The 14,550-nt window shown below is 43.0% G+C and overlaps 1 protein-coding gene across 1 annotated transcript in view; it reads right to left on the bottom strand.

The window, feature by feature from the left end:
* Window positions 1–1,433: 1,433 nt before the first annotated feature.
* Window positions 1,434–14,550, bottom strand: part of LOC139464910 (ferric-chelate reductase 1-like) — a 126,668-nt gene continuing 113,551 nt past the window's right edge. Inside the window, exons 4-8 of the mRNA XM_071246501.1 lie at window positions 13,192–13,263; window positions 11,937–11,994; window positions 10,357–10,498; window positions 7,788–8,043; window positions 1,434–6,793 (exon numbers count right to left, since the gene is read on the bottom strand). Coding sequence (XP_071102602.1) covers window positions 6,636–6,793; window positions 7,788–8,043; window positions 10,357–10,498; window positions 11,937–11,994; window positions 13,192–13,263 — 686 coding nt within the window. The 3' untranslated portion in view covers window positions 1,434–6,635. The remainder of the gene's footprint in view (window positions 6,794–7,787; window positions 8,044–10,356; window positions 10,499–11,936; window positions 11,995–13,191; window positions 13,264–14,550) is intronic.

The following is a 14,550-nucleotide window of genomic DNA, read 5'->3' as shown; positions in this document are numbered from 1 at the left end:
CAAGGGACGTTACTCTTCACAGTGAATTGCGGCGCCTTAGATGACAAGGCCACACGTGCAAGCCAGAAACCTATGACTGCGGGTTCGAATCCCGGTTCTAGGTTTCTAGGTTTGTCAGCACCATACTCGTGCTCGTTGGTTTCCCCGAAGTGGTAAACGTCTGATACCTGCATCACTTTGGGCTTTCCTCCCACATTAAGCTGACACGCCATATAACTGGAATACTGTTAAAAGCGGCGTTAAACTAAACTCACTCGCTCAATGTGCGTTTGAACCTAACCGATTAATAGCGTAATGCTTTGTCACATAACTGATAAATAACTTAAGAGCACATCACGTGGAACCAAACAGGTGCATGGGATATGCATCGCACCCTTTATTCCATATAGGATTTCGGCCTTTAAACAGAAAATCTACCGAAAAAGCACAAGTCTAGAAAGTCAGAGTGAACCTTAAAGGGACATAACCCGTGGCATCTTAAGCATATCGTACAACGTGATACGACGAGAAAGCACGAGACGCCGTGTGTGAGAAATACGTTATTTCTTTACTGTACATTAAATACATCAAAATGAAATTAAACATTTTCCTTGCGACTGCCTGCATTATCTAACACTAATATGTACAGATCCACTGGTTCCAGCATAAATATGAAAATATAACATATGACACGTATAACTGTTCTGGGCCTTGGGGCGATGTGTTCGTGGGGTTCATCCCCCACCCCCAGGCTGGTAGTGAGGAACACTGGTGTATGAGTACATGGCGACACACCCGTCACCTGTCATGAGGTTTCATTCCACTTAATATTTAGAGAAAGATTTACAAACATGATTGACACAATAGTGAGTGAGTGTGGTTTTACGCCGTTTTCAGCAATATTCCACCAATATCACGGCGGGGGACGCCAGAAATTGGCTTCCCTCATTGTACCTGGATGGTATTTGTCAATTCGTCCTTCAGTTTGGACGTTATGACGTCATCATCTCAGCCTTGGACAAGGATCAGAAAGAACTTGATTTACCAAAAGATTTAGTGATACAATTGGAGTAGAGTGAGTGAGTATTGTTTTAGGCAACAGAAATGGGCTTCACACATTGTAACCATGTCGGGAATCGAACCCGGGCCTTCGCAAAGGCTTTAACCACTAGGCTACCCGTCGCCCCTATTGACACAATGAGGCGACATGTTATTTTTTTCCTGTTTCCATTTAATGATCGGTTATCAACAAAACAAGAAATAATATATAACGGTTTTGTTTTAGCCCCTGTCCGGTTAATTCAGAATCCGGATTAGGTAGCCGTTAAGAAATACAACACTACAGTAAAACGTAACTGTGGATTGGTTCACAAAATTGACAACATTTACTCAAAATTGGCATTACATATGTTTCTAATAAAAACTATTCGATATAGAAATTGATTTTCATCTTTGTTTCTGTTTAATTTGACTGATATTAGTAAATAAATATTGTTTTACGACGATATCTGAAATATTCTAGTAATATCATTACGGGCTACACCGGCAATTCGCTTCAACCAGTGTTGGGAATCGAACCCGGCTCCTCGACGTGGCGAGGGAACACCTTTACCGCTAAAGGGACTCTACATATACCATGACTTGCTGGTGGAATGAACGCTTTATAATTTTTCGCTTGAATAAAGAGCATTCTATACGAACGATATTTCGTTGGGAAAGTAAGCAGAGTTCGCACCCCCTGCTGACGACCGGATTTCAGTTCTCTGTGAAGCTTTTTTCAATGTCTGCTGATCAAGGGCCGGTTCCACAAAGCGATGTTAGCGTTAAGACTATTGTAATTCTTATACTTTCAGGTTTGACTCAAAGGTTTTTAGATTTCTGTACCGCATACATCAGTGTTTGGCACTATCAGCCTGCGACAATTCCACCGGAGAGGCCAAGGCGGACAGATGGACGAATAAGGCATGACAACATACGCAACACGCCACGAAGGACATCCTCGGCTCACAGGGGCATAATTGGTACTAATTGGGACGAAGCGGTTTACATCTTTTCCGAATATCATATCCATAAGAACAGATAAGCACTTCGTCTTTTATTGTAACTATTTGTGTTTTGTCTATATTGGATGGTTGAAAAATTACAGCAAATGTATCAGATGAGCTGCGCTGGTTTTAATTACATTACCCTTGTGCGCAGAGGATGACAATATTAAACTGTACAAATGTCTATCTGATGTAAAAAATCAAATATCGAATAATTTGTACTAACTGTACCTTACAAGACTACACCCAAATAGAGAATTATGATAAAAACATTTAATTTCATGTAAAGACAATTGATAAAAAATTATCGCAAATGAACACGGAAGGAAGCATTTAAAGTGAAACCCCTTTATTCCGGATCCCTTTTTAAAACTGGAACCTAATTATACCGGAAATCTCGCTATACTGGTCGATTACTGCTGGGAACGCTTACATGTACATCAAGTGACTTTACCCCGTAACCATGACTCTTTAATACGGACATTTGTTAATACGGACGATTTCAGTTGGAACGAGTGTCCGAATTAACGGGGTTTCACTGTACATAGATTGGCATTTCAATATATATATTTGTCAGTCTTCATAGGCGAAATATACACGGGTGTCTGGGGCTAGTAGCGCACAACCATTTTAGCAAAAAAATGTCTTCAAGACGAATACAAACACTTCAATGTCAGGAACTCCTCAAATATATCATGTAGTTACTGATTCCAAGACCGCCTCCGTGGTCAGGTGGATAGGGCTCGAAAAGCGAAAGGTCCGGGGTTCGATCCCCGGCCGTGTCATAACAAGAGACGTAAGAAAATGGTACTTGGTGTTACCCTGCCTGGCATTCGGCATTTAAGGGATAAAACAAGGAACGGTCGGCTCGGAGACAGTATACTGTGTCTGATTGGGGTATTCATGTTAAACTGCGGGATGGCATCTCAGTGGGCTAGCACTATAAATCGACATCAGTCCGGACTAGTACAAGCAGCCACACACACACGTGCATGCACGTCGCTATATAAATGAAATAAACTTGCACGCGACGTTAAACCCAAATTTCACGTTAAAAGATGGTACTTGTTGTTACCCTGACTGGTCGGCTCGGAGTCAGTATACTGTGTCTGAGTGGGGTATCCATTAAACTGCGGCATGGTATCTCAGTGGGCTAGCAATATACCACTAGCATTATACCGACCGAGCACAAGCAGGCACAAACACACGTGAATGCACGTCGCTGTACAAGTGCTATAATCGTGAACGCGGAACTAAACCCCATTTCACCTCACCCATTGTTTCCAGGCGCATCACGTGCTGACTAACACATTAGGTTGATTTATGAACTAAATAAAGATGTTTGATGACTCAGAAAGAACATATGAACAGCAAAACCCCGTTCAACCGGTCATTATCGTTCCCATTCAAATCGTCCAGATGATCACAATTCCGGATAAACGAATCGTTGGTAAGGGGAAGTCCCTTATAAAGTGCATGTTCTCAGCTGTTATCGCCTGGCACGTGGGAAGTCTGGGTAAACGGGGTTCCTTATATATGATTCCAGAGTTAATTAGGTGTTCAGCTGGGTACTGTTCTCAACGTGAGAATCTCCTCTCCCTCGACCATAAACTGCGCAAGGAAAAACTTGCGTTGATATTCTTTTTCCCAAAATTAATTTGGGAAAGATGGATTCCGACAGTGGTACGTTCTATTGCTGTGTACCGGATGTGTCTTAAAGGCCTCTACAAGGCTGTACGTTGTTTTTCTTAGTTCGCGGATCCGCCGAACTTAAAAATGGATCTTCAGAATAAAATATAACCAGAAACCAGGTGTTTTTTTTATAACACCGACTGTCAAGATCGATTTGGCAATAAATAAATGACAAAGAAGTCGCCGCTGTCATATTTTACATTTATAATTTAGGAACTAAACCAGGCCATTATTTAATTATTTTACCACCTACCGATCCAAATCGAACTTTAATTATTTATATTTATATTTTTTTTTTTACCACCCACCGATCCAAATCGAACTTTAAAATGATTACAAGAAACCTGTACGCTTATTTGTTTTACCTATCGACCAAATATTTCACTAACAAAACTTCCAAATCCATAAACAAAGAAAATATACCAGGTCCGGCCAAACGCGTCCCTTTTGTCATTTGCTCTCTGGCTTTTCTGCACTGATGTTATGCTTACACAGGTAGACAGTGTTTTGGACACAACAATAACTTGTTCGTTTGTTTGTTGTATAACGAAGCACTCAGCTATATTCCAGCTATATGGCGGCGGTCTGTAAATAATCGCTTAAATAATTGTCTGGATCAGACAATCCTGTGATTGACATCATGAGCATTGAATTCGCAATTGGAATATGATGACATGCATCAATATCTTATACCACTCTTACATACACATGTAGCAAGGGTATTACTCCAGTCTGGATGTCCATGAACCCCTGCTCAAAATTTGAATATACAATAATAGTATTACTTTTGCAAAATTGCGACATTCTAAGAGGCGTAAAAGAGGATTTATCATCCAAAACTGTCTCCCACAGGAGATATCGCTTGGGTGAGATCAAGCGATATCTACACTGTAGATATCCCTGCAATAAAATTGCACCAGAATGCTTTGAAGTGCATTGTGACGTCACTATCAAATCACTAATGGCTCTGCTACTGAAGCTGTTAGCAGTACTTTTTACACTTAAGACACTGCTTATTACTGTCTACAAACTGAAAAAGTTGGAAGAATGATGTTGGATGATGAATATAATCTCACCCTCGTGTTATTTTACATGAAATATATCAAAACACGTTGATAAAAGTAGAATCCTCGGCAAGCCTCGGAATTTTCCCACTTTTATCAACTCGTGTTGATATATTTGATATCAAAAGACACTAGGGTGAGATACCTTCATGTACAATATTAGCGTCACTTGTTTTCTCTACAATGAAGATTGAACTAGTAGTTTTGCAGAGAGGGATTCGATTGTGACGTAATTAGGACTTCTGCCTTTGGGTCTCGCTCGATATCTTTCGCTAAGTAGCGGTTTCTTTATGAACTAATATATATCACATTCTCTGCAGTTAACAAAATAAAAAAATCTTGACAATATCTGGTTGGTTGGTATGTTGTTTAACGCCGCACTCAGCAATATTCCAGCTATATGACGGCGGTCTGTAAATAATCGAGTCTCAGACAATCCAGTGATTAATATCATGAGCATCGATCCACACATTTGGGATCGATGGCATGCATCAACGACGCCAGCGAGCCTGACCACCCGATCCCGTTAGTCTGACATCTGTAAATGAAAATGCTGATGGCAACTACATCGTTGACTGTCAGATGGCGTTTAGGAACAGCTTCACACAACTTTGCCAATCATCCCCGTTGCATGATGTCTCATTTTTTACTGATCTATTAACTTGCGTGACGTCATTTAGTTGTTATATGACGTCATTTAGTTGTTATACGACGTCATTTACTTATATCGTGTGTCATCATTTACATGTTTGGTCATTGATTTGCTGGTTGCGTGATGCCATGTATTTGTTGCCTGATGGATTTTCTGAAAAACACGAATAATTAGCTCGTCTCGTGACTGCGTCATTTGGGTCACGTGAAATGTCATTTTCTCAAAAACCAAAAAGAAAAACCGGTAAAGAATCTACATAGAAACACCACTTACAAATAAAAAAGGTTGACATCCATTTCCATCCATCTTAGACTGCAACTTCTACAAATCCGCTCAAAGAAGCGTATACCGTGATTGCTACAAGACGGATGCCCAGTCTCTCTAAACACGGACTGGAAACAGACTCGCGCAAACCCATGCCGCGGACACTGGCGCATCATGTAAATCTATATTGATTTCTTGAACGTATGCTATCTCCATCACTGATGGGCTCACTGAAGCATTTGGTTTTAAAACCCGTGTCCCTGGCACGCTGAGGAAGAAAAACAAATCAACAACGCTGGATTAGCGCAAACAGTCAGCCATGATGCAATTATCCCCACTGAAATAAAAGAGATCCAAACCACAATACGAAGCTCGCAAGATGCTTCTTGGAGCTTGAGCTAGATCTCAAAACAGTAGCAGGCTTTGGGGGCAATTACGTTTCAACATTCGTATATATGTTTCTCGTGAAACCGGTATCAAGGTATTCAATGGGTATTTGGTAAGGATATATTTGCCTGGGACTCTGAACGTTGAAGAATGTATGCTGTGTGACGCGACCGATTAGTTAGCTTATCTTGTGGCATCACATTGACCCGAATGTTCTTCTAATAGGCAACATAGCAGAGTTGGTGTTATGAATGATTCAGTTAAGAAGAACAACTGAGATATAAAACGTGTAAATATAGTTTTTAGATACGTTAATCGTCATTTTCAATTTGTGAATATTGGAGTAGATTTACTTTAATTCATCCCTGTTCCGTTGTTTCTTAACGTCACGTTTTAACTTTTTCTGTTGAACCGACATTATCACCAAACACCCGGCCGGACTTTATCAAAAACACCCGATCTCGTCCGAAAGATTAAATTCCGCTGAGCAGGCAGAAATCAGGCGGGAGAAAATTAGAGGCAGATAGGTGGAGAGCTGAAGGCGTGATCTCGTCAGGAAACAGCAAGACGAGAGAACACGAGACACAGGAGGCCTATGGAATAAAGATGGCGGCTGCTGGTTGAAGATGTGAACTTGTTGGTTGTCATGAGCATGGTGATTTTCTCGTCCGAAGTGAAAGGAGTTTTATCGTGTTGAAGCATTACTCCACCTGGAAAAATAAAGTTACTTAAAATGGCAATGCCACAAACAGGTGACGCTTAGAGTGTCTACCCATGTTTGAAAGTACGAAAAGTTTGACACACACACAAGCACGAACGCACGCACGCACACCCCACTCTTACCCCTCCAAACGGAAGGTTAGTGGTCCGATTCCCTGTCCGCGTCATACTTACAGACGTTGCTATAGACTGTGACAGTGCCTCGGTCTCGGCATTAAAGGGACTACACAAGGACTGGTCGGTATAACGTGGGGTATCATGTTAAACTGCGGCATAGTATTTCAGTGGGCTAGCACTATAAAAAAAGGCATTAGTCCGGACACATACCCGCAGCAATCAAGGCCCCTCTGCCACTCTCCCACCCGCACACCTGAATGCACGTTGGCAGATAAGTGAAATAGTCTTGAACGAGACGTTAAACCCCGTTTCACACTGACACCATCAATGGTAATTTAACATACTGGCAACTTAACACACATTCCGCGTTCCACCAACATACAGAACAAAGCATTTACATGTTCATTGAGCCCAAGTTTTGTTTGTTGTTTAACACCACACGCAGCAATATTTCAGCTAATCGAGTCTGGACCAGACAATCCAGTGATTGATATCATGAGCATCGGTCCATGCAATTGGGATCGATGACATGTGTCAACAAAGTCAGCGAGCCTGACCACCCGATCCCGTTAGTCGCCTCTGATCACAAGCATAGTCGCCTTTTACAGCAAGCATGGGCTGCTGAAGACCTATACTACCCCGGATGTTTACGGGTCATTGAGCCCAAGTGCATTTCCCTCACTACCATTTTTTTTAACTATACCTTGAAAAAAATTGAACACAGGAATAAATATTACAAACAGAAATAATAATATAAATGAATTTAAAACAAACGAATACAAAAACATTATGAATGAACAAATTGCTCTCAAGTGATCTCAGTTGTTTACTAACTACTCCACAAGAACAACAACGGTAAGAACTTACTACTTCCGACCGAGCCACGCGCATAAAGCTGAAACCAGTCGTTTGAAAAATCCAGGTTATTCCTCTTGTTGACCTTCAAGAGCCGTGTGACCCGGCAGTAAATATAGCCGTCCTTGTACTGCCAGTGTTTCAAGGTCAAGGCGCTGGGCTTGGGCTCCGGGGCAGCGTGTGCGACAATGTTCGTGAGCGAGGCCACCTGGATGGTATTCGTTAATTCGTCCTTCAGTTTGCACGCTATGACGTCATCATCTCCGCCCTGAACAAGGATGATACAGAAATTGATTTATCATGGGTGATTTAGTGACACAAGAAGAGTGAGCATTGTTTTACGCCGCTTTTAGCAATATTCCAGCAATACCCACGGGGACAACAGAAATGGGCTTGTATCCATACATTGTATCCATGTGGGGAATCAAACCCATGTCTTCGGCGTAACGAGAGAACACTTCAACCACTAGGCTACCCAACCGCCCCTTGACAATGCGAGGTTTTAAAACTCAGCTTATAAGGATAAACTTACGACGCAAAATCAATTTCAGTAAATCCATTTGAATGGTATTTGTCATCATCCTGGACGAAAAAACATCGACCCTCCCTGTAATCATAAATAGAACACGCGAACGGCATTCATTCTGAAGTTTAATAATGTATATAAGTAAATTGACTGGACGAGTTCATTATCCCGTGGGTGAACATTTTCTGTCTCCTTACTTTTGAGTCGGCGGGATGAAATCGTTATAATGGAAGTGAACCCCTTGAACTAGGAACCTGTGAATTTGACTAAATTGAAATTGGGAACAAAAATGTACCGCACGTTTCAAATGTTGAAGCAAACACCTGGCCTATTTGATTTTTCTCTGATTTGAGTGAATGAGTAGGGTTTTACTCCGTTTTTAGCAACATTTCAGCAAAATCACGGCTGGAACACCAGAAATGGGCTTCACACATTGTACCCATATGGGGAAACGAACCAGGGTCTTGGGCGCGACGAGCGAACGCTTTAACCACTTGGCTAACCTACCGCCTCCTCTGATTTCAACAACTTTACAGTTATACGAGATATGTTAGCGTATTTTTTGTTTGGTTCTTGTTTAGCGTCTTACTCAGCAGTATTCTCAGCTATCTGGCGGCGGTCTGTAAATAATCTAGACAATAATCAGAAAAACCAGGGTTCATGAACATCTATCTACGCAATCGGAATACGAAGACATGCATCAGCCAAGTCAGGGAGCCTGACGCCTTGATCCAGGTATGTCGCCTCTGGCGACAAGCATGGGATGCCGAAGACCAATTCTAACCCGGATCTTCACGCCTGGATCTGTCAGTTGGTACCTCACGTGTCACAGTGTATCTTAAGTCCCTGTTTCTTAAAATAAGATGGGCCACGGATGGCCGAGCGGCAATTCGATGTGGTCAGAGTTGCACGCCAGACACCAATGATTCTGGGTTCAAATCCCGATTCTCCCCGATAATGTTTCTAGCTTTGTCAGCACGATACCGGCTCGTAGGTTTCACCGCAGTTGTAAACGTCTCAGACCTGCACCACGCAGCTGACACGCCGTGGTATAACTGGAATACTGTTAAAAGCGGCTTTAAACCCACTTTCATTAAAATCAGATCTTAGTTCTTGCTACAGCTAAACAAAGATCTGAGGACATCCCATTACGGGTCACGTTAGACCGACCTTGCGCGAACTTTGACCGACCAATGGAATGACCAATCAGAAGGCAGCTTTCTCGTGCTTTACGGCACTAATTTCAAATTGGCGACTACGCTTCGAAATATATTTTGACAAATTTACGATTACAAATTTGAAACCTGAACAAAAGAACATCCTGGAATGGCTAATAGATGGTCTAGATTGTATGGATTCAGTCGTTAAACCCGTAACTAATCGTAAGTTTTCGAGGTTGCATGATTAGAAATCACATTCCGACTGTCACTTTCATAATCTTGTAAGCGATGCTCTGATTGGTCGGATGAAAGGTCGTTCTGACGTGACCCCAAATGGCATGTCTTCAGATCTTTGTTTAGCGGTAGCGAGAACTGAGGTCTGATTTTAATGCTTTAAACCCAACTCACTCACTCAAATTGAGGTTTCTGTGTAGTGAGTGAGTGAGTGAGTGAGTGAAAACTTTCGGGGCCTGACCATGCAGTACTCTTGAAAATTCTTTTCTGGAACAATATTTAAAAACAAAACCCACTCAAAACCAGACCCCGCTTGAATCTGTGAATCGAACCAGGAACGTCGAACTTCATAATGTTGCAGTACTATAGTATTGTCCATTATGTGTTGCCTCTGGCAAAGGCGCCGCTATACACTTTGCAGAGTTACATCCCTTACGTGTGTCAGGATACTATGACAACGGGTTCGAAACCCAGATCGCCCTGATTGTGACCCTTGGTTTGTCAGCCCCGTACCTGTTTTACCTGAGTGGTAACATTAAATACCTGCATCAACTCCCGTGTAACCTCCCACAGTAAGCTGACACGCCGTGATATAACTGAAATACTGTTCAAAGCGGCGATAAACCCAACTCACCCACACGTCACAATCAGCCCTTCTTACCATTTTTGCGTCCGATGAGAACCCGACGGCCACCCAGCCCTTGCTCTTCCCGCTCAATTCCAGGTCCACCCGATCCGAGTTCATCACGTGATATGACAGGAAGTAATCGCAGGTCATGTGATCACAACCAGAAGAACCATATCTGAATTGCAACATAGGTTTTTAATAAGAATCCGATCTTACAGTATACTGCGATTCGTGAACAATACGTGTGGCTTGTGATAGGTGATGGGTTCTGAAATACTCCCGAAATTATATTTTTCAAAACTAAGGATAAAAAATTTAGATCTTCGAATTCGACAGCAGGGGTGGCGGTAAAAAGTCATGGCTAGTATACAAGTTGCTTTAAATATATCATGTTAAGCACCACATGCAATATAGTACAGACCAAGCGTACCAGTGTTTGAAAGCATGAGATCCTCAAGCATGGGATACGAGGAGCTGTGGGATGCTTTAAAGCTGTTCTCTCCAGCAATCAACAGATGGAGACATACATGGGGTACTAGGGATTTATTCTGCCTGAGAATCAACAAGAAGGGACAATTTTAAATATGGGCTGATTGAAGTCAATTCTGCCCCGGTACCCCGGTGCATGGGGTGCTGGAGACAATCATGGGGTGCTGGAGACTATCGTAATGTGCTGGAGACAATCACGGTGTGCTGGAGACAATCATGGGGTGCTGGAGACAATCACAGGGTACATGAGACAATCATTTGGTGCTGGAGACAATCATGGGGTGCTGGAGACAATCGTGGGGTGCTGGAGACAATCACGGGGTGCTGGAGACAATCATGGGGTGCTGGAGACTATCATGGGGTGCTGGAGACAATCATGGGGTGCTGGAGACAATCATGAGGTGCTGGAGACAATCGTGGGGTGCTGGAGACTATCACAGGGTACATGAGACAATCATTTGGTACTGGAGACAATCACGGGGTGCTGGAGACAATCGTGGGGTGCTGGAGACAATCACGGGGTGCTGGAGACAATCATGGGGTGCTGGAGACAATCATGGCTTGCTGGAGACAATCACGGGGTGCTGGAGACAATCGTGGGTTGCTGGAGACAATCACGGGGTGCTGGAGACAATCATGGGGTGCTGGAGACAATCATGGCTTGCTGGAGACAGTCATGGGGTGCTGGAGACAATCATGGCTTGTTTGAGACAGTCATGGGGTGCTGGAGACAGTCATGGGGTGCTGGAGACAATCATGGAGTGCTGGAGACAATCATGGGGTGCTGTAGACTATCGTGGGGTGCTGGAGACTATCGTGGGATGCTGGAGACAATCATGGGGTGCTGGAGACAATCATAGGATGCTGGAGACAATCACGTTGTGCTTGAGACAATCACGCGGTGCTGGAGACAATTCTGGGGTGCTGGAGACAATCACGCGGTGCTGGAGACAATTCTGGGGTGCTGGAGACAATAATGGGGTGCTGGAGACAATCATGGGGTGCTGGAGACCTAATCATTTCCGGAATGACTTACACAAATGGCGTCCGTCAACAAATGATAATACTCTCGGTGTTTACAGTTTACCGTTTACAGCAAGTATCTGCAGTCGCTGACAACGTACCTGACACACGTGCGGTTCTTCCCACACTGACTGAGCGGGAAAGGGGAAACGGTAGTATCTGAAAACAATATGTTTTGGAATGGAAAATCGATTTTCGTATTCGTACTGAAATGGAAACGAATTTTCAGCTACATGTATATGCAACAACTGACACTGTTGTGCGGGGGGCACGGATGGCCCAGTCATTAAGGACGAAGCAGTTCGTTCCGATTAGGTTTCTAGGTCTGCCACCTCACATATGAGAGGGGGTCAACAGCATATGACTACAGGATCAAATAAGATAGGGATTCGCAAATTATCAAACAAAAGGGCTGGCAGTTTAGGGGTATCAAAAAGAAGGATCGTGTATCAAATATGAGAAGGATCGACAGCTTATCAAATAGGATAGGGATTGGCAACTTATCAAGTAGAAGGGGTGATAGTTTAGGGTATCAAACGGATGGATTGGCAGCTAAGGGGTATCAAATAGAGGGATTTGCAGTTTAGGAGTATCAAATAGCTGAATTGGCAGCTAAGGGGTATCAAATAGATGGATGAGCAGTTAAGGGGTATCAAATAGATGGATTGGCAGTTTAGGAGTATCAAACAGAGGGAAAGGTAAGGTATGGATGGATTAAGAGTATCAAATGGCAGAATGAACGACAACTGAGGAATATCGAATGGGTCATCTATAAAGTGTACACATTTATTCATTTATATATTATTTGTTCTACGTGTAGTCTACACTCATTAAGGCAGTCGGGGTACTGTTATATATTATGTAAATCACTACGTTTATAACGAACTGAGGGATATAACGAATTTTTTTTTGGTCCCGACCATTTGTTGTATATATGCTGTATGTATGCTTATAACGAACTACGGTTATTACGAACTAAGATTAGTGGTCCCCTCGAGTTCGTTTTAACCGTAGTCTACCGTATTAAGTTCCACGTATAATATTTCACATGTACGATCATCTCCTACTTAAATACATATTGAACATCATAATTTGCCTACGAATACTTTTATTTTACACCATCGTGCGATTGGTGAGAACATGAATGCTAAATTTAAATCGATATTTTCTCTCAATTACTTTTGGAAATTATCAAAATATTGCATGTGTCCAAATTTAAGTTACCCCAAAAGAAATTCGAAAGAAAAAAGACAATTAAACATGACGCGAGCTGATATCCTTTAGACATACCCTAGTACACATATAAAATATATTATATATTATATGCTAATAATGGTTGTATGGAAACCGACGTACCGTCAGACGCTGGTTCGGGTTTTGGTTGCGCATCTCGTCGTGCCCGGTGATGCCTGTGCTTGCTCTGTGGGGCTAGTAAGTAAAGGCAGAATTAGATTGATGGATGTCAAGTCATCCTGTATCAAGTACTGTTCGACCTGTGTAATTATAACTGCATTTTACAGACACAAATGTGAAACCTGTGCCACGGAAACATGTCAGGGGTCACTATCACTACGCTTGAGGTGTACGTAGAAAGATTAAGGTAATGTGCGTGTTTGTGCGAGACAAAGGTAAGAATGAGAGAGAGAGAGAGAGAGAGAGAGAGAGAGAGAGAGAGAGAGAGAGAGAGAGAGAGACATGAAGAGGAGTGTGTGAGAGGAAATAGAGTCAGAGGTGGAACGAGGGGAGACAGACAGAGAGCGCGCGCGCGCGCGCGAGAGAGAGAGAGAGAGAGAGAGAGAGAGAGAGAGAGAGAGAGAGAGAGAGAGAGAGATAGATAGAGAGAGAGAGAGGGGAGAGAGAAACAGAGATACTGAGAGATGGAGAGAGAGTGCGAATTAGAAATTGAGAGAGACTGATAGAGGGAGAGGAGAGCGAGAGTGCGAGAGACTGAATGTAAGAGAAATAGAGAAAATGAGTGTGAGAGAAAAGTAGTGAGTGCGAGAGAGAGAGAGAGAGAGAGAGAGAGAGAGTGCGAGAGGGAGACTGAGAGAGAGAGAGAGAGAGAGAGAGAGAGAGAGAGAGAGAGAGAGAGAGAGAGAGAGAGAGAGAGAGACACACATGAAGAGGAGTGTGTGACAGAGAAATGGAGTGAGGGAGGGAGAGAGAGAGGCGGTGAGAGAGAGGGGAGACAGACAGGCTAGTTGTAGTGTTTGTTATAATGATAAATATTCCATGAATCGCCTCCATGACTTTCCATTTTGTTAAAATGAACGCAGAAAGGGAGGTAACTCCACCAGGAACTTCCTGTAATTACACGGACATGGACATAAACCTGACACAGCATGTTCTGTCTGACAGTATGCCAGATATCAGATCAGCCGGAATGTACTTCCACAAATTGCCTGGCCCCGATGCAGAGTGAGTAGCACAGCCATACTACCACGCCGGCATTCCATGGACATGATTCCACAACCCCAACACCGCAAGGGTTAAATGCGTTCATTTTCAGCATTCAAATGGGGTGGAAAGAGATTACAGATAATAGTGGAAACTCGTATCTCCGTGATTGTACCAAGTCAGCAGGTTCTATACATTGGCAGTCTTAGCACCCCCCCCCTCTCCCCCCCCCCACCCAGCCAAAGGAGGCTGAGGTCGGTCTTACGCACCCCAGACCAAAGATTTGGCCAACTTGATAGCTTTCTGACGCTCCCATGA

The sequence above is a fragment of the Haliotis cracherodii genome, unplaced genomic scaffold (assembly GCF_022045235.1).
Source record: "Haliotis cracherodii isolate W230 unplaced genomic scaffold, xgHalCrac1.p SCAF_17, whole genome shotgun sequence".
Lineage (NCBI taxonomy): Eukaryota > Metazoa > Mollusca > Gastropoda > Lepetellida > Haliotidae > Haliotis > Haliotis cracherodii.
Note: the sequence above shows the minus strand (reverse complement) of the source record. Positions and strands in the feature narration are given on the sequence as shown.